Here is a 20,920-nt window from a genome sequence, read left to right on the forward strand (position 1 = left end):
TCAGGTTAATTTTTTTTACCTAAGATAAAAATAATAAAGCAATAATTTTTAAAAATAGGGCTCTTAATTCAGAATCCATCACCACTTATACTAACTAGACAGAGATTTTCTTGTAAATTACTTTTGTTTTACATACTCACATATAAAGATATGATATAACATGTATAGAACAAGTTGATAACACAAGACATAAATATAATTTCATGGAAGAATATTAGCTCATTTACATAAATAGGCTTTTACGGATTGTAGGTTAACTTTTTTTAAAAACTGCTAACTGACCTGTTTATTATTAGTAACACAGAACTTCTAAATTGACCAGGAATTCCACTACAATAATTCTATTTTGATATTGGGTAGAAGGTATTGAGCACTCCTTAGGTGCTCGTCACTCTGAATACATTATCTTCTTTAATCCTCAGGAACTGGCATGATCTCCATTGAACAGATACGAAAAATAAGGCAAAGAAAATAAAACTTGCCCAAGGTCAAAATCGGGTGGTAGGTGGTGGAATCTGGTTTTAAAGCTAAGTCTGCCTGAGTTGGAGCCAAAAATCTGAAACACAGCACCGTAAACTTTTATTAGTCTAGGTATTCCTTTATGGACTACAACAATAAAACCACATTGTTTTAAAGTAGTGTAAAGAATTAATCACAAATTCAAACTGACTTATTAGTTCCAATTACTATGCTTTTAACATGTTAGCTAATATTCTTTTCCCTCTAACTTCAAAGTATTTTCACAGTAAAATTTTATTCACTTTCAGTGAAAAATCTTATACGGTTTACTGTATTCTTCCATTGAAAAAAAAGACACTCATATTGTAAGCTAACTTTAACAATATATATGTCGAGAGCCTTAAAATATTTATACTGTCTAACTTAGAAATTCCATTTCTGGAGAGTTTATCCTCTAGAAATAGTTAAAATGCACATAAATGTTTCATTACAAACACATTTATTTATATATTTATAAAACCAAAATTTGGAAGTAATATATTTATACCAGGGAACAGTTAAGAAAGTGATGGCATTGCTATTTCAAATGATGTTTATAAGGAATTTATTATACCATGGAAAAACACTTGTGTTATATGTTTATTTTGCTTAGTATGTGAAGCAGACAAGAAGGGAACAGAACTACGGCTGGAGCATTTAGTCACAAATAGGTAAGATAAACTTTCCAGAACCACAAAACTGGAAGAAGGCACCAAAATATGTTTAACATGCTTTCATATTTTACTTCTGTTTTTTCTATATTTTCCAATTTAAAACAATTTGTACATGCTAATTTGAAATGGAAAAATACCATTGCACTTTCTTTCTAAAAAGTGATAAGCAGAACAGCTGAGACACTGACCTTCTATGAGGCATGTTCGACTTGCCATGAATCTACAGGTCCAGCTGAGGAAGGAATGTCATTAAGAGATGCCTAGTTGGAAAACACAAGGAATGACCAGGTGTGGTAGCTGACGTCTGTAATCCCAGCACTTTGGGAGTCCAAGGCAGGAGGATGGCTTGAGCCCAGGCGTTTGAAACCAGCCTGGGCAACGTAGTGAGACCTATCTCTATTTAAAAAAAAAAAAAAAAATAGGCGGGGGATGGTGCCTCATGCCTGTAATCCCAGCACATTGGGAGACCAAGGTAGGCAGATCACTTGAGGTCAGGAGTTCACGACCAGCCTGGCCAACATGGTGAAACGCTGTCTCTACTAAAAATACAAAAATTAGCCAGGTATCATGGCACACACCTTTAATTCCAGCTTCTCAAGAGGCTGAAGCAGGAGAATGGCTTGAACCTGGGAGGTGAGGTTGCAGTGAGCCAAGATCGCGCCACTGCACTCCAGCTTGGGTGACAGAGCGAGACCATCTCCAAAAATAATAATAATAACAATAATAATAAAACAAAAAATAAATAAAATACAAGGAACCCAGTTTCTTAAAGTGCAATCCATAGGACTATCAGTATGAGAGCTGCAATAGATTCCCACCAGGAGAGTTCCTTGGAAAGAACCTTGAGTCCAGTAGGCCCACACCTTTGTATGACTTTTAATACCACATCCCAGCTCTGCCTCTTGGTTCACTGGGATATTCCACAGGTTGGCAATGTCTAAAAACAAACAATTACCTTTGCAAGCTACTACATGGTCACTGCAAGAGACAAAGCGGAATTGCCACAAGGAGATGGCTTTCATCTCTCTTGCTATTCAGAAGGCTGATTTTGTTCACACATGAGGGAGAGAAAATGGCAAAAATGGGAGTGGGGGTGGTGGATGGAGGTGGGGTAGGGAGGTGGAAATAAGTTTCTTGTCTTCTCGGAAAACACCAAGTTGCATATCAACTTGAAGAATAACCCAAATTGCAAATCCAGGGTATTTCACACAATGAGAAAGGCCTTAGCCATTTCCATTTAAATTCCTATTACACACTTTTACAAAGAAAAAAATATCCATGCACAGTTTGAAAACAGTATTATATTTAGAATATTTAGTCCTTTTAGTGTATCTTTAAGAATACATAAAACCTCTTACTTGGAGATAACATTAAAAGCATAGATTAAAACATTTCATAATACTGCAATATTTTTAAAAACCTTTATAAAACACCTTCCAGAAAGGTTTGCATAGTCAAAAAAAAAATGCTTGGGGAACATTGCATTTTACAAGAGTCTTCCTGAATATTGGCAGTCCATATTGATAAATTAAAGACTCCTAGAAGACCTACAACATAGAAGTTGGCTTAACTTTGCTTATCTAATTGTTTCTCAAACCTAATGAATCAAAACACCAACTTCTTCAAACATAAAGTGGATCAAACACACAATTAGGGAAGCGTTGCTCTTTGTAGGTCAGTGTCCGGTTGCTTTTGCTTTCTCCATCTCTCCCACTCTCAAGCCACATCTGTCAACCTCTTTCCCAAGCTCCTCTCACCTTAACTCTAAGAAGCAACCCAGACCCTGGCAATAACTGGATCATGTCTTGGGATATTGCCAGTGGCTGTTATACATCAGCTCTGATCTGAAGAGAATCCATGTACAGCTAAGAGAATAAACAGCTCCCTTCCCATTCAAGTTGGTTGTTTCCCCAGGACACCAGCCAAAGTCGCCGCTGACTAAGGAGGCCCCCTTATTTTTCTGTTTTTGTTTTTGTTTTTGAAGCGGACATCTTTCCCTTAGAAACTCAGCACTGGCTGAGGCACAAATTAATTTTGCATAAGCCGCCACAGCACCATCAGATGCTAATCCATTTGTTCATAACCACAGGGTATTGTTTTAGGGTCATGTATGTGACTTCTGCCTCCAGCCCTGTGGATTTATTTACTGCTTAGTCCCTAGTTCCTGCAGCTGTGTCCTTTCAATGACTGCTTTATGGTGGCCAAGAGAGTTGAGGTCGACTGCCAGGACTCTGAGATCTGGAGGAACACATGGACACATTATTCTTTTGCTTTGAAGCTATCCAATTCCTGTTCCGGTCAGATGGGGAGATAGTGGGAGGATATCTCTGAAGCTGCCCAGCACTTACTGCTGATATTCCTTATGTCTGACATTATTGCAAGAGAACAGACTTAGATCTACCCTCTATGTGTTCTTCAGTGGAAGGTGAGTTACTAACGAAAGTGTAGTAATACAAAACACAATTGAGTGTAGCCTTGACTTTATTTGTAAGACCTACTCTGAAGACATTATTTTCTTTACTCCAAGACTACGCATTAGATCCAGTCTGCTTCAAACAAGAGGCCGGGAAAGACGGGTTACTATGCTAATTGAATACTAATAAGGCCTTTGCTTAAGTTGGGTTTTGTTGCAATTATTTGCCACTACATTTCTTTTGTATTTATGTAGAGGGAAAACTAAAGTACCTCAAAGGTAGAGAGATTCTTACTTAGCCTGAGCACTTGCAGAAAAAAAACGATCTTGCTACTCTTTCTTTTGTGCTTGTACCATTTGTAAAGTGTTTTGTTCAGCACTATGGAAAAGCAAAATATCACCATCATTATTACTGGCCTTTGTCCACAGTGGATTTCATCCAGATTCTAACCAGTGACTCTGTGACTAACAATCTGAGTCACTATGTTTCAGATGTTTATGGATTTCAACACAATTCCCAGGCTGAAGGGTTTTTTTAATTTGTTTTCATGTTTCAAGACTCAGAAAGAATTAAGTGCCTTTCTGTATTTCCAGTCTAGTGCAGATATGATTAAATGTCTTTCTGTATTTCCAATATAGTGTCACTGAGTGACTGGTTAGGAACAATTCAGTGGATAGATTGAATTGTTGCTTCAATTACAGATTTGTATTGATGAAAATCAAATAATTACCAAAATGTCAAAAAAAAATTAGTATGTACCTCCAGGACAAATGTCTCCAGGCCAGAAGAGAATTCAGTTAATTATAAATATTTGTGTTTTCACCATGGTAGTGGCACAGGATAATTACAGAATTTAAAATGCAAAAAACCATGGTGCTGGGAAAACTGAATATCCACACATGGAAGAATGAAACTAGACCCTTCTCTCTCACCATATACAAAAATCATCTCTAGGCTGGATGCGGTGGCTCATGCCTATAATCCCAACACATTGTGAGGCCGAGGCAAGTGGATCACTTGAGGTCAGGAGTTCAAGACCAGCCTGGCCAACATGGTAAAACCCTGTTTCTTCTAAAAACACAAAAATTAATTGGGTGTGATGGCATGCACCTGTAATCCTAGCTACTCAGGAGGCTGAGGCAGGAGAATCACTTGAACCTGGGATGTGGAGGTTGCAGTGAGCAGAGATCGAACCACTGTACTTCAGCCTGGGCAACAGAACAAGTGTCTGTTTCAAAACGAAACAAAACAAAATTCACTCAAAATGAAGACTGAAATGTAAGATCTGAGACGATGAAACTAAGAGAAAGAAAACAAACACTTCATGACATTGGTTCAGACAAGAATTTTTTTGGATAAGGCCTCAATAAAAAAGACTGAAATCCCGTCATTTGCAACAACAGGGATGAACCTGGAGGACATTATGTTAAGTAAAAAAAAAGCCAGGCACAGAAGGCAAATACTACATGATCTTACACGCGGAATTTTTAAAAGTTGATCACGTAGAAGTAGAGTAGAATACTGGTTACCAGAGTCAGGTGAAAGGTGGGGAGGAGTGGCGGAGGTGGGAGAGGTTGGTTAATAGATACTAGGTTACAGTTAAATGAGAGGAATAATTCTGGTACTCTACTGCAGTGGTCTCAACCTTTTTGGCACCAAGGACCAGTTTCATGCAAGAAAATTTTCAACGGATTTTGAGGGGGGATGGTTTTGGAATGAAATTGTTCCATCTCATATCATTAGTTAGAGTCTCATAAGGAGCACGCAACCTAGACCCTCCCATGTGCAGTTCACCATAGGGTTTGTGCTTCCGTGAGAATCTAATGTGGCTGCTGATCGGACAGGAGGCAGAGCTCAGGTAAGAACGCTTGCCCGCCACTCCTCTCCTGCTCTGTGGCCCAGCTCCTAATAGGCCACAGACTGGTACCAGTTTACAGCCCAGGAGTTGGGGATGCCTGCTCTACTGTACAACAGAGTGATATATGTAACAATAATGTGTTGTATATTTCAAATTAGCTGCAAGAGACGATTTTGAATGTTCTCACCACAAAGAAACGAAAAATGCTTGAGATGATGGATATGCTAGTTATCCTGATCATTATGTAATGTATACGTATAGTGGAATATCACATTGCACCCCATAAATAATATGCACAACTATTATGTGTAAGTTAAAAATAAAACAACAAAAAAGCAACATAAACACAATATAAACACTAAAAATAACCCACAGAGAACCTACTGCTAAAAGGTGATAAAGAGAAAGATAGAAAAATGCAAGTATATTGACTGGTTATTAACTTAGCAAAGATGCACATCTTTATTCTTACAACTCCTTCTAAGGAATATTAGAAAATGGACAATCTGACCAGGGCCTACTTGAGGGTGGAGGGTGGGAGGAGGGTGCGGATCAAAAATGTATAAATCAGGTACTATGCTTATTACCTGGGTGACGAAATAATATGTACAGCAAACCCCGGCACCATGCATTTTTCCCATGTAACAAACCTGCATGTGTACCCCTGAACCTAAAAGTTGGAAAGAAAAAAAAAGAAAATGAACAATCTGAGCTAAAATACTCCTTTTTATGGAAAATCCCATTATTTTAATAATTTTATCATTTTTCTGTATTCATTCTCATACTACTTCTTGATTATCTCTAGACTATAACTATCCCTGATTGATCACTTTATATCAATCTTTTATTACTATTATTATTCATTTGTAGGAACAGGGTCTTGCTCTGTCACCCAGCCTGGAGTGTAGGGGTGCAATTATAACTCACCACAGTCTCAAACTTCTGGTCTCAATCAATCTTTCCAGCTCAGCCTCCCCAGTAGCTAGGACTTACAGATGCCACACTACCATGCCTTAAAAGATGATTCCTTGTCATTTTTACATGGAATAATTTTACAAATATTTGGTCATACATTTTTATAGTACAGCATCTCAGGTTAATAATACCTTACCGTTTTATAGCATTTTGCAAAGAAGTCTCCTGCATGTTATCTCACATTAAACTCATCATCATATAGAGTAGAGAATAAATGTGTTGCTCCATTTTACAGATGAGAAAATTGAAGTACATGACACTGATGTAATTGACTTAGACTTATTGACTAAAGTAACATGCATTGTTACAGAAAAATAGAGGTCCTAGTCCAAAGCTATTCCACTAGACATGGGCTATGGTTTGGCTCTGTGTCCCCACCCAAATCTCATGTTGAATTGTAATTCCGAATGTTGGAGGAGGGACCTGGTGGGAGGTGATTGGCTCATGGGGGTGGATTTCTCCCATGCCGTTCTCGTGATATTGTGTTCTCATGAGATCTGATGGTTTAAAAGAGTGTGGCACTATCCCGTTGCATACTCATGAGCGTGCTCTCTCCCTCCCCCGGCCCCCCACCCCACCTCATGGTAAGACGTACTTGCTTCCCCTTTGCTGGGAGGCCTCCCAGCCATACTTTCTGTACAGCCTGCAGAACTGTGAATCTTTTCTTCACAAATTACCCAGGTCTCAGGTAGTTCTTTACAGCAGTATGAGAACAGACTAATACAACATATAACAGAAATTCAAGGTTTAAAAAGAGTATCTGCCTCTATATCCTCATAATGCAAGATTAAAAATAAAGCCTGGACGGATTAGCTGTTATTTCTGGATACTGGTCTTTGCAAGTGCTATTTGGGTTATCAAGTATTATCTTGTATTATGTTAATGCTCTCCAAAGTATCGAAGTGTAATCAGATTGCACAAATTATCAAAATATACAAAGTTAATAAAGAAAAAACATTAGATTTTAAAAAACTATTTATTCATCATTCTGTGACCGTTATAGGATGCCCTATATAAGTCTATGTAGGATGTTCCTGAGCACACATTAAGATTCCCATTGTCTTTAAATCAAGTTACATTTTTCACTATGAACCTGTTGGATTTTTATGTTTAAACTAACAGCCTTTCTAAGGGAAGATTTATCTACCATTTCCCTTACATCTTCCACAGTGTCTAGGCTGGAACCAAAGTTGTTGCTTTTTGACTTCTGTATGGCAACTACTCCTGTGACATACTTTGAAGTTCCTTGTACCCCCACCCCCAATCTGGCCCTGCACCCATACTGACCCTCATGGCTAAGTCTGATAACCAAGCAATAAGATAGTCAAGTGGAATCCCCTAAAGCATGGTTCATGAACCACCCTCATCATACATCTGGGTGTCTCTGCAGAATTCTAGGTGCTTCCACAGATCTTCTCAACCCGGTGAAGCTGCATTAACCAGCTCCCCAAGAGAGTATTGTGAACTCTAAAGTTTCATCATCACTCTAATGATAGCACTTTTCAGCTCCTGGAAATGTTAGCAACCTTGCTTGTGAATATGATTCCTGGGCGTGGTCTTCCAAAATAAAAATGGAAGATGGTCCTTGACCTTTGGGAAAAGAGGTAAGAGGCAGACTACAAAAATGGCTCAAAACAAAGTCCTTGGCAATTTACTAAGAGAAAATGTTTACCAGTGAGCTGGGAAACAACACCCCCATTTCCGTGAGGCAGTTCCCAAGCAGATGCTTGATCTTAGGGATCCCTGGAGCTGCACCCTCCAAGGTGCTGGCCCTTAGGAACGACATGAACAGCCAGCCCTGCTAAGCGGGACCAGGGAGCAGGTCTGAATGACTAATATTTTTCCAAACAGAACGTCAAACCGATTAATAACCATTTCCCCTCTAAACCAGGAAATATCAGCATTCCTCTCCCCTTTATGTGCCAGAATCCAAAGATGAATGAAAGAGGCCTGCATCAAGAAAACTGCGTTCAGTTCTCTTGGGTTCAGGGCTTCAACCTGAAGTGGGCTGAATGAATGAAGAGGCTGTTGCCTTGTCAGGAACCTGGGGAATGAAGACACACCCAGGAAAAGCAGGACCCTGCAGGAATGGGCAAAGATCCAGGGCATCGGGATGCGAGAGGGCTGCGAAGAGGGGTTGAAATGAACAACAGACTCATACAAGAAGGATTTCTAATCAGAGGAGAGCGATTGTTTTAATAAAGCTGCAACCTGGAACAATTACAATCTGATCAGATGTTCTTGCAAAATTGGTAAAGCAGAGAATCTGTAAAAATCTCTCCTCCTCCTCCCCTGAGTGCAGTTAACAAAAGGCCAAACGACCGGATTCTCAAAGCCCAGATCTGATCACTGCAGATCACAGATCGGGGCCACCCTAAAAGCAATCAGGTGGAATCTTTCCAGCTCCAAGCCTGGGGATGAGGGAGGTGGGGGAAGGTGAAGGAAGGTAGAAGGAGGTGAAGGGAGGTGGGGGGAGATGAAGGGAGGTGGGGGGAGGTGAAGGGAGGTGGGGGGAGGTGAAGGGAAGTGGTGGAGGTGAAGGGAGGGGGGACATGAAAGGGGGGAGGTAGAGGGAAGTGAAGGGAGGTGAGGGGAGGTGGAGGGAGGTGGGGGGAGATGGAGGGAGGTGGGTGGTGACTCCAGGGTTTGAAAACACATCCAGGACACTTCCCCATCCTTGGAGAGCACCCTGGCTCGCAGGGTCTTTCGTGCTTCTGCTTGGGACAACCTCCTGCATGAAATCTGGCAGGGGAGGAGTCGAGGAGATTGTTAGCCCGAGGGCTGGGACAGTGGATCTGGGAAGCAGGGGCTGGGGGACACGTTCTCTTCCCTCCGCGGGCTGCCTAGTGCTCCCGAGTCCCCCGCGGGGCCCGGCGGCCTGGCCGGGGACTGCAGGCGACCATCCGGCAGGCGGCGGCGGCGACTGAGGCAGCCGCGAGGGACGCGCCCCGGGCCGCGCTCAGGGGGAGTGGGCGTGGCTCGGCAGCTGCTCCCCGCTCCCCCGCCAGGGGAGGGGGCGTCACGCCTCGGCCTTGGATCCGCGCCAGGCCGCTGCTTCCAGCTGGCAGACCCGGGGCGAGCCGAGCCGGCGGTCCCTGTCCCCGTCCCATCCCCCACGCAGCCTTTGCCCTCCCAGCTCCTTCCCTCTCGGTCTTCCCTTCCCGCGTTCCCCGGAGAAACATGGCCGGGAGCAGCGAGAAGGCGCCAGACTGCGGGCGAGGCGTCGTGGTAAATGCAAACTCCCGATCTCAGGGCTCGCCCCCTCCCCTCCCTCCCTGGCACCCTGCTTGTAGATTAAATGCCTGCCGCGCCTGGGGAGAGAGCTGGCCACCGCTTTGTTCTCCCTCCCTGCGGGATGGCTTCCATCCTCAGACCCGGGCCTCCCCTCCCCGCCCCCAATCTGACTAAACGCCGAGTCCAGTCCCTTCACCCCGAGTTCCCAGCGTCCCCCCACCGCGGCCCCCGTCCGGGAGCCCGCTCCAGCAGCGTCCCGCCGGCGCCCAGCCGGGTCCCCACCCCCTCGAGCCACCGCTTCTGTGAGCCGGGCGGGGCCCCGGAGACCCCCGCGTGCTGCTCGGGAGGCCTCCTTCTTCCTATTTTGTTTTTAAAAGGACACGGAGGGGTTTTGTAGGCAGCTAGGAAATAAAGTAGCTGCAGTGGACGGAGTTTGAGCTTTGACGCCTTTGGTACCCAGGTTGGGACTCTGGCTGTGGAGGCCTCTGCAGGAACTCTGGGACAGCTGGCAGCTCCTGAGTGACCTATGGCTTATTCGTAAAAGGGAGGAACAGCAAGCTGGGCTGTGGAGCGAACTGGGAGGATGCATGTAAAATATCTAGCAGTGTGTCCGGATGGGAGGGCGTGGGGTGTTCAATTTCCCAGAATTGAACCCCTTTAACCCTGAGAATCCTGGCAGTGTCAGCCAGAGGGTACCCATCTCTCAGGGTACTAGGACCCAATCCGTTCTTGACCTTGTGGCCACTTCCTCCCGGCTCCCTGAGTAGTGGTTTTCCAAGAAGCTGGTGGTTATAACTTGTGTCAGGCTCAATGTGAAACTCAATGGTGGTGAGGATGGTGGGTGGGGCCAACTTGCCATCTCTTTCCAGGGATCGGCTTGTCATTCACAGACAATCTGGTTATGAATATGAATGGCCTGAACTAAAGTAAGTGGGTTGGGGAGGGAAACGTGTCACACTCAGACAGAACCGGTCAGGTTAAAATATGGGGCTCGGTGCTTAATTTAACAGCAGGATCTTTCCTTCTTAAAGTGTGAGGAGTTGGTTTATTTATTAATTCCTCACGTGTACTGTGCTGCTTGGTTCCAGGAGGTGTTCTAGGCTCTGGGGGTTCAGCAGACAAAGGCCTTGTCTTCATGACCTTGCATTCCAGAGAAGACACAGGCAGGCAGTATGTAAGCAAACAGAAAATTTCAAATAGGAATATGTGCAATAGGAGGAGGGTAACAGGATAGAGGGTAACAGGAGGAGAAGCGGGGAGTGATGCTTTTGTCCAGGTGGTCAGGGCAGCCTCTCTGTGGTGACCTTTGAGCCAAGATCTGAAGGGTACACAGGAGTAGCCATGTGAACTGCAGGCAGAGACCCATATACCAAGTGCAAAAGAATCACTGCATCCTATTTATGCTTTTGCAAAAATCATTCCAGTTTCCCAGTAGGAAGGGCAAGCCTCGTGTTGGGATGGATGGGAGGGGGACTAAAACCCAAAAAGGGAAATCATTAAGTTTATTCTGGACAAATTGAGTCTGCAGCGCCTGTAAGGCCCACAGGTCAGGATGCACTCTAGGCAATTTGAAATTCACATTTGGAATTCAGGACAGCGATTGGAGAGATTTAGAAATCATCAGCAGAAAGAATAATATTTAATGTTCATGAGTGTTCAGCGAATATGGGAAAAACAATTAAAGCAACTGTTAAGGATGGAGGGCTGGAAAGTCCCAAATGTAAGAGGCTGCCTGTGGAGGAGAAGCCGGATGAAGGAACCGAGAAAGAACCCTGAAGGGTGGGAGGGCAGGCAGGGTGGTCGGTGCCTTGGGAACAGAGCATTGTTGGGCAGGAGGGGTGGTGTCAAGAGGTCATCAGAAGTGTCAGATGCCACAGGGACAGCAAGTTGGATACCACAATGGAAAACAGCCACTCTATTTAATAATTACAAAGCCATCAATAGGAAGAATCTTTTAAACAACCACTCCATTGGTAGAATGGTTAAAATATAGTACAATACAAGTTGAGCATCACTACTAATCCAAAAATCCAAAGTCTCAAATACTCTCGAATCTGAAACTCTTTGAGCAGTGACATGATGCTCAGAGGAGCATTCTCACTGGAATATTTTAGATTTCAGATTTTCAGATTAGGGACGCTCAACCAGGAATTATAATGCAAATATTCCAAAATCCAAAGGGAAAAAAATTCAGAAATTGGAAACACATCTGGTCCCAAGCATTTTGGATAAGGGGTACTCAACTTGTACTACCATAACATACTAGATTTTTTTTTCTTTTTTTTTTTGAGACGGAGTCTCACTCTGTCACCCAGGCTGGAGTGCAGTAGTGTGATCTCAGCTCACTGCAACCTCAGTCTCCCAGGTTCAAGTGATTCTCCTGCCTCAGTCTCCCAAGCAGCTACGATTACAGGTGTGCGCCACTACATGCCCAGCTAATTTTTGTATTTTTAGTAGAGATGGGGTTTCACCATGTTGATCAGGCTGTCTCAAACACCTGACCTCAGGTGATCCACCCTCCTCAGCCTCCCAAAGTGCTGGGATTACAAGTGTGAGCCACCATGCCTGGCCTCTAGATACTTTTAAAAAAGAATAAGGTGAATCTAGATGAACTGATGGAGTAGGTAAATTGTTGCAGTCTAAAAAAACAAGTGAGAGAACATTGTAAATAACCCAATCTATTGGTGTCTGTGGAGGTCCTCTTGGAAACAAGGTAATCTTGTGAAAGATGCAAAGAGGTAGTGGGAAGGGTACAAAGAGAGTAGAAGGTGGGGTGCAGTGGCTCACACCTGTAATCCCAGGACTTTGGGAGGCTGAAGTGGGTGGATCACCTGAGGTCAGGAGTTTGAGACAATCCTAACATGGTGAAACCCCATCTCTACTAAAAATACAAAAATAGGTGGACATGGTAGCTTATTCTTATAATCACAGCTACTTGGAAGGCTGAAGCGGGAGAATCTCTTGAACCTGGGAGGTGGAGGTTGCAGTGAGCCGAGATCACGCCATTGCATTCCAGCCTGGGCAACAAGAGTGAAACTCCATCTCAAAAAAACAAAAACAAAAAAATGAGTAGAAACCGGACCAGCTGCCATGGGGCCTGGTGCTTGCATGAGAGCCCACCAAGGTGGGAAATCATCCATGTATAATGGAGATAGTCCCAGTATTTACATTGTTTTCTCCAGTAGAACTTGGAAAAATTAGATTAACCTCAAGTTGGATGTAAGTAGGCAAATTCAGAGTGTACCCAAGCTGCTGGTAGAAGGCAGTTCATGCCATGTAAGGCCGGAGGGAAGGAAGAGCTGAGGAGGGTGAGTTTACTGGGAGAACAGAGAGCTCTCAAGGATGGGATACAAAAAGTCAAATTAGTACCATTTTAAAAAGGGGGCAGGTGGCTGGGAGCAGTGTTTCACACCTGTAATCCCAGCACTTTTTGAGGCCAAGGTGGGCAAATCACTCGAGCCCAGGAGTTTGAGACCAGTCTGGGCAACCAACCTCGTGTCTACAAAAAATACAGAAATTAGCCGGGCATGGTGGTGCATGCCTGTAGTCTCAGTTACCAGAGAGGCTGAGGTGAGAGAATCACCAGAGCCTGGGAAATCAAGGCTACAGTGAGCCATGATCGCACCATTGCATTCCAGCCTGTGTGTCAGAGCGAGACCCTGTCTCAAGAAAGGGTTGGGAGAAGGTGATAATAGCAAGCATTTCTGGAGCACAAGTCTGTATGGGAGGTCCAGGGTACTCCCCATTTTACAGAGGAGGAAACTGAGGCACTGAGAGTAAATCACCCAGGTCACATAAGTAGCAAATGGCACGGGCAGGATTTGAACCAGCTTTCAATCACTATGCTACATAGGAAGCTGTGATTCCAGGGTGGAATTTCAGGGTTGGGGTTGTCTGTAGGACTGGGGTATGTGAATGTATTGCTAAATGGAGAATAAGGATGTAGTTTGAGCTAAGGCCAGTGAAGCAGCTGCAAGATCAAGTGGCTGGAAGGATCGTCCAGGTAGGTATTGGAGTAAATCACCTAAGGAATTGTCCAGGAATTAGGTACAGAAGAGAATTCTGAGTTGGTAGAAATTTGTTGATAAAGAATGCAAGGGAAGTAGAGTCAAATGATATAGGCATGAAACGAGAAGTTTGTACAAGAGAAGGGAATATTAAGAGATTTAAGATGCTCTTGCCTATAAATGGTTTTCAGTTGAACTGAGGAGGTAGTACATTTATACCGTTAACAATAAATGGTAGTAAATGCTAAGTGCCACATAAGAGAGGTAGAGCCTAAGGTCAGAAATTTTGCTCAGAGTTGGCTTGTCAATTGATCTGGAGCAATAAAGTCACCAGATTCCTGGTTGATACCTCTTTGCTACTTCTCAGGGAGAGATAAAGATCTTCTCTAGCCACTGGCTTTTGGGGATTGGGTTATTAAACATGTTTTTGTTTGTTTGTTTTTGTCTGGTTTGGTTTTTGCCAAAGGATTATCAACTGAGCCACTGTCAGCACTTAACTGAGTTTGGTAGGAATGAGGAGAAGAGAAAAATCTGAGATGATTGTTGTGTTTCTGTTAGAGCTGACTTCCCATTACCCCCCAATTCATGAAAATATGGCAGTATCTGAGATAAGTAATAAGGCATAGCTTCATCAAAAGCACAGCTCTACTAGGTGGTAATGAGTTTTCTTTCTGAGGGGCAAACACACCACAGAAGAAGGCATGTGGATACAAGGTAGCTGGGCTGTCAAGCTTCCTTCGTTCCCCTGCTAACAGAACCTGGGAATCTTTTAGCAAACCACTTGTTCCCACTTTTCAAGATGTGTGGGCCCTTCCTAGGCCCCCCCGGGTCTGGGACTAGGACAAGAACCCCAGAATTCCTGCCTCGGATTCTGTGAATCAGAGTGAAGGGATGAAAGCCCCTTCCTCCTGCTGGTGGAGGAGAGATAACAACTGTAGCCTGAAGGAGAGGGTAGGGCCAATCTATGGAGCTCAGCAAGGGACAGGAGCAGAGATGAGATTCTTATATGTGTTTTCTCCCTTATATAATTTATTCTCCCTTATATGTGCAAAAAAATAGTCTAAGAAAATATATATATGTGTATATGTGTGTGTGTGTGTGTGTGTGTGTGTGTGTATTTAATGATTTAGAAAGTTTTCAGTGCCTCTTCAGTGAGAAAAAGAGAAACAGAATTAGTTCTGGGATTTGGATGTTGCATAAAATGACTCAGTTAATGAGTTTGTCACCTCCCCCAGCTTGGCTATGTTTTGCTGTTTTGAACAGAGAAAGCATTGTGCTGAATAAACGTAGAGCATATTATCCGTGATACTGAAACTGTCCAAGACTCTGGTTTTGATTTTTAAAAAAGCAGGTGAATAACAATTATCTCCGGTTATAGCAACCTCTATTCCTGCAGGTTTCAGCTTACTTACAACATGATTTGCATGCACCATTGAAGTTAACAAAGCATAAACCAGCATTTCATCATCTCAAACTTTCATCTCAACAATGAAAACTATTTCAGATTGCAAATAATGGCCAATTTGGATTATAGAACAGTTTTAGAGAAATATATTTTTTCTACTTTTATACTTTTGTGTTGTTTTCTTGAGACAGTCTCCCTCTGCTGCCCCATCCGGAGGGCAGTGATGTGATCATGGCTCACTACAGCCTTGACCTCCTAGGCTCAAGCTATCCTCCCACCTGAGCTTCCCAAATAGCTGAAACTATAGGCACATGCCACCACACCAGACTAATTTTTTTTTTTTTTGGTAGAGATGGGATCTCATTATGTTACCCAGGCTGGTCTCGCACTCCTGGGATCAAGTGATCCTCCCACTTCAGCTTCCCAAAGTGTTGGGATTACAGGCATGCACCAATGTGCCAAGCCCCAAATGTATAGTTTTAACTAAGATAATATGACTGGTACATAGTTTGAGGCACTTCTTTAGATGAATTAAAACATATAATTTGTTGTTAAATGATGGATGTTTCAGTTCATCTAAATGATTAGCATTTATTGCATAAGTACTGTAGACCAGATACTGATACGAGTCTTACATTCATTATCTTATTTAATGCTCACCATAGCCATATGAGGCAGGCACTAAAACTCTGTTTCCCAGAGGAATACACTAAGACTTAGAGAATTTAACATGCCCAAGGTCTCGTGGCTGGCAGACTTGTCCCAGATGTGTCAGACTTCTGCGTCCATGCTCCTAACACCCTACTCCTGCCTCTGGGCTGTGGATCCATGTTTCAGTTTTAATCTATAGGTTTGTTTCATTTGTCATTTTCTTATCATCATTTCCTATTTTTGGTATTCATTTTGGCACTTTTATTCTCTTTCCTCTTTTTGGCATCGTGTATCAAGCATGGTATTATACACCATGCAGTGTCCCAGGTATTCTAAATACATTACCTTACAACAACCCTATCCATAGGTTTTATTGTCTTATTCAAAGCAAGGGGATACTGGATTTCAGAGAGGGTAAGTCATCTCCCTAACATCACAGTGGTAAGTGCTAGAGCCAAGCTCTTGAACATGGAGTGGAGAGTATTCTCCGAGATTCAACCAGAATCTGTCCGTAAAAGATTGATGTGGTTGGAGGAATGGATTCAGAAGACCACTGGTTAATGGTACCACCACTGGAAGAGCTCCAGGAAATGGGGTAGTTAGTATGTGTGGTCTGGAAAGGGATCCAGAAAGTGCTATACACCTGGATAATCCCCCTGGGTCCTGGGGCCAGTCAGGGTTCTGCTGGTCTGGTCTTTACTGTGGCCTGCCAGAGCTTCTCCTAGAATTTCCTCTTGTACAGCGAATAGTCTAGACTCTGGTCAGCTGCTGTGGTGTTAGACGTTATAGTAGATACAAGAAGTTCTCCGGGTGGCAGCCAGAGGAGCTTGGTGCAAATCCAGCAGTCCCACTGGCCAGTTTGATGGTAGATGGAGAGCAAATTGGACACTTTTCAAATATGCAGATTGTCTGGGCATGGCGGCTCACACTTGTAATCCCAGTGTTTAGGGAGGCCAAGGCGGGAACATCCCTTCAGGCCAGGAGCTCAAGGCCAGCCTGGGCAACATAGCAAGAACTTGTCTCTACAAAAAAATTTAAGAAAATAAGCTGAGTGTGCCTGTGTACTCCTGTATCTCCAGCTACTTGGGAGGCTGAGGTGGGAGGCTCACTTGAGCCCAGAAGTTCAAGGCTGCAGTGAGCTATGATTGTACCACTGCACTCCAGCCTAGGCAACAGAGGGAGATCCTATCTCTTGAGAAATAACATAGATGGCCGGACATGGTGGCTCACACCTATGATCCCAGCATTTTGGGAGGCCAAGGTGGGTGGATCACCTGAGTTCGGGAGTTCGAGACCATTGTGACCAACACGGAGAAACCCTATCTCTACTAAAAATACAAAATTAGCCGGGCATGGTGGTGCATGTCTGCAGTCTCAGCTACTCAGGAGGGTGAGGCAGGAGAATTGCAACCAGGGAGGCAGAGGTTGTAGTGAGCTGAGATCGTGCCATTGCACTCCAGCCTGGGCAACAAGAGTGAAACTTGCCCTCAAAAAGTAAAAGTATTTTAAAATTAAAAAAAATTTAAAAACAACATAGATGATATATACCATGTGGCCATCAGTCAGCCAATGGATATGACACATTGGAATCTCCAGAACCTTGAACAGTGGTAGTCTTTACACAGGGAGACAAACTGAGAGCTCAGGCTGGAGTTCAGCTTTTCAGGCAGTCAGAGGATGGAGACTGTGTCATCCATTCATTCAACATTTTTGAGCACTTACCATATTCCAGATCTACATTCTGGGCACTGAGAGATTCAACAATGAATCAGAAAAAGGCTCTGCCAGAAGGAGCTCATGTTCCAACAGAACATACCCAAGCACTCACAAATCATCCAGGGGTAAAACATGCTCTGAAGGTCAGGGAAGGCCTCTCTGCAGAGGTAACATTGCACGGAGACTTGAGAGAAGTAGAGGACAGTCTTGTGGAAATCTAGAGGAAGCGTGTTGCAGGCAAGAGGAGGTGCAAGTGCAAAGCTCGGGAGGGAGGGGCATGATTGGCAGATAGGAGGACACACAAGAGAACAGTGGCTGAAGCTGGGGGAAGAGGAAGAGTGTCAGGGATGAGTCAGACAGGTAATCCCTGGTGAGCCACAGTGAGGACTCTGGTCTTTACTCGGAGTAAAATGATAAGCCCTTGAAAAAAATCTCAGCAGAAGGCTGCCATGATAGGATGTCCTTTGTTTGTTTTTATTGTTTGACAGACAAGGTCTTGCTCTGTCACCCAGGCTGGAGTGCAGTGGCATAGTCATAGCTTACTGCAGCCTCGAACTCCTGGGCTCAAGTAATCCTCCCACCTTGGCCTCCTGAGTAGCTCTGACTACAGGCATGGACCTCGCCTGGCTGATTTTTTCATTTTTTGCCGAGACAGGATCTTGCTGTGTTGCCCAGGCTGATCTCTAACTTACGGCCTCAAGAGGTCTTCCCGCCTCGGCCTCCCAAAGTGCTGGGATTACAGGAATGAGCCATGTACCTTGCTATGATGTGCATTTTTAAAGGGGCATGTCCACTTCCATATGGAGGGGCTGCAAAGTGGAAGCGGGGAGACAAGTGGAGAGGCTACTGGGACAGTCCTGGGAGAAATGATGGTGGTAAGAGACTAGATAAATTTCCAGGGAATTGAAGATATAATTATTTAGTGGGTTGCCTGAGGGGAGTGAAACAAAGGAATCAGTGACACCTTCAAGATTTTGGTCTGAGTACTGCAAGTATGGATCCCCTTTAATAAAACAGGCAAGAGATACATTTGGTGAGAAATAGCATACATTTGGTTTGCCTGGCATTCCAGAACCCAGAACTGTACTATACGTTCCACTGCCAGAAAATGAACACAGGGAAACTGGCTTTGAGTCCTGCCTGAGGAGGAGGGTGGAAAGCGGGGAATGTCACAGCACACAGTGGAGCAGGAGGGGGTCTAAGACAGCAGCAAACAGATCAGGCCGAGTGAGCGAGGGGATGGAAGGGACAGGTGCCTTCCCAAGGAGCCTGCATGGGAGCCTTGGGTAAGACAGAGAGCTACAAGGGGCACCAGGAATTTGGGAAAGGAGGTCAGAGGCTGGGAGCAGTCAGCAAGGCCTCCAGGAAGAAGTGGGTTGTGACCTGGGCTTCTGAGTTTAGAATACAGAGGTAAAGGAGGAAAGCAGGGGGCGGGCAGGGGAAGAGAATGAAGGGGTGCACAGCAAATGAATGAATGAAACCCAGAGCTGGGAAGGATCCTGTTTTGACTGCAAACCATTCTGAAGGCAGGAAACAAAGGTGTAGGAAGTTGGGCTGGAAAATTTGGGCGGGTCTGCATTGTAAAAGTCCTGGGAAGCTCAAAGCTGGACAGAGGAGTCAAAGTGTGTGGGAGTGAGTAAAAAATGGGAAACTGAGGCCAGGTGTGGTGGCTAACACCTATAATTCCAGCACTTTGGGAGGCTAAGGCAGGCAGAAGCCTTGAGTTGAAGAGTTCAAGACCAGCCTGGGCAACCTGGCAAAACCTCATCTCTACAAAAAACACATAAAAATTAGCTGGGCATGGCAGCGCACACCTGTGGTCCCAGCTACTCAGGGGACTGAGGCCTGAGGATCACTTGAAACTGGGAGCCGGGGTTTCAGTGAGCCAAGATCTCACCACCGTACTCCAGCCTGGGTGACAGTGTGGGACCCTGTCCCAGAAATAACAAAAAATTTTTTTTTAAATAAAAGGGAAATTGTATACAACTCGAGTAGGATTTGAGTGTGCATCACTTCATTGTTGCATCTTTTCTTGATGTTCTGAAAGTAAAAGTAACTCTACCTTCACCTTCCTCTTCTCTTCCACCTCTTTACTATTCTGACTATAAAACTAGCACATCAAGTCCTAAGCGAGAAGGAGAATTGCTGTCAGTCCATCTACTACGTGAATAGGCCAATTTTCTGGACCACCAGTTTCTAATAGGATAGCTGAAGTGTGCAACATAATACATCCTTTTAAAGTGTTTACTATAACGACTGGACCACTCAAAAGTTTGGGTCTACTCTGATCCCAGGAGCTATGTACTTTTAATAGGAAATCTTTTTCAGGCAGATGAGGCATTTACAATGAATAGAAATTTAATAGTATGTAACATAGTAGTGATACTGTATTATTTTAGAATTACAAATATGTTGTTTACTATAATATATTCATGATAATTATTTAATTTGGAGATAAATTATATATTAACATATGCACTCATAAATAATACTATCAGATTAGCTATAAAACACTGACTTCATATTTTTATTGTACGATAGGCCAGGTGTGGTGACTCACACCTGTAATCCCAGCACTTAGGGAGTCTGGGGCGAATCACTTGAGGTCAGGAGTTCAAGATCATCCTGGCCAACATGGCAAAAACCTGTCTCCACTTAAAATACAAAAATTAGCTAAGTGTGGTGGCATGTGCCTGTAGTCCCAGCTACTGGGGAGGCCAAGGCAGGAGAATCGCTTAGACCTGGGAGGCAGAGGTTGCAGTGAGCTGAGATCGCCCCACTGTACTGCAGCCTCAGTGACAGAGAAAGACTCTATCTCAAAGTCTCAAAGAAAACAAACAAACAAACAAAAACAAATATTGTATGATGCCTGTCGTTGGGAATTGAGTGCTCTGTTCATTTTAGTACTAAGCCTCATATCAGGTTGTGGAAACAAATAACCTTGTCTCACTAAACTTTTCATAGGTTGAGGGGATTCTGTTTACAAATGATATTCTTTTGTTATGTTTTTAACATAAATTTCTGATGAAAAATACCATAACCAAAATAATTTGATTTGCAGATTATGGATGACTGGCCGGGGTATGACTTGAATTTATTCACGTACCCACAGCACTATTACGGAGACTTGGAATACGTCCTCATACCCCATGGCATCATTGTGGACAGGTGAGTGTGATTTCCTGTTTCCGTCTTGGTCCTGTACTGGGCTGGCCCACTCTTGCATGAATCCTGCAATGTACTTTAGAACCCTATTCCTGAGCTGCTTTTTATAGTGGTAGAGAGAATTTTATATAGGGCAGTGAATTTGAAATAAAATGAATTTATGCTTAAACTGAACGATTTACCTGTACATTTGTTCAGGTGGTACGGTAATATGGTAAGGAGGCGAGACATGCACAAGCTATTGTAAGTAACAGCCTCAAAATAACAATGTCCTAAGATAGCTTTTCCGTGGCATAGAAGTCCCGCCCTCACAGAGGGGGACC

At 43.8% G+C, this 20,920-nt stretch overlaps 1 protein-coding gene across 2 annotated transcripts in view; it reads left to right on the plus strand.

Moving 5' to 3' along the window:
• Nucleotides 1-9,471: 9,471 nt before the first annotated feature.
• Nucleotides 9,472-20,920, plus strand: part of PRTFDC1 (phosphoribosyl transferase domain containing 1) — a 96,799-nt gene continuing 85,350 nt past the window's right edge. For both annotated transcript variants that reach the window (XM_032243860.1, XM_032243859.1), the window contains exons 1-2: nucleotides 9,472-9,647; nucleotides 20,494-20,600. In XM_032243860.1, the coding sequence (XP_032099751.1) occupies nucleotides 9,600-9,647; nucleotides 20,494-20,600 (155 nt within the window). In that variant the 5' untranslated portion in view covers nucleotides 9,472-9,599. The remainder of the gene's footprint in view (nucleotides 9,648-20,493; nucleotides 20,601-20,920) is intronic.

The sequence above is a fragment of the Sapajus apella genome, unplaced genomic scaffold (genome assembly GCF_009761245.1).
Source record: "Sapajus apella isolate SASKATOON/1434 unplaced genomic scaffold, GSC_monkey_1.0 scaffold53, whole genome shotgun sequence".
Classification (NCBI taxonomy): domain Eukaryota; kingdom Metazoa; phylum Chordata; class Mammalia; order Primates; family Cebidae; genus Sapajus; species Sapajus apella.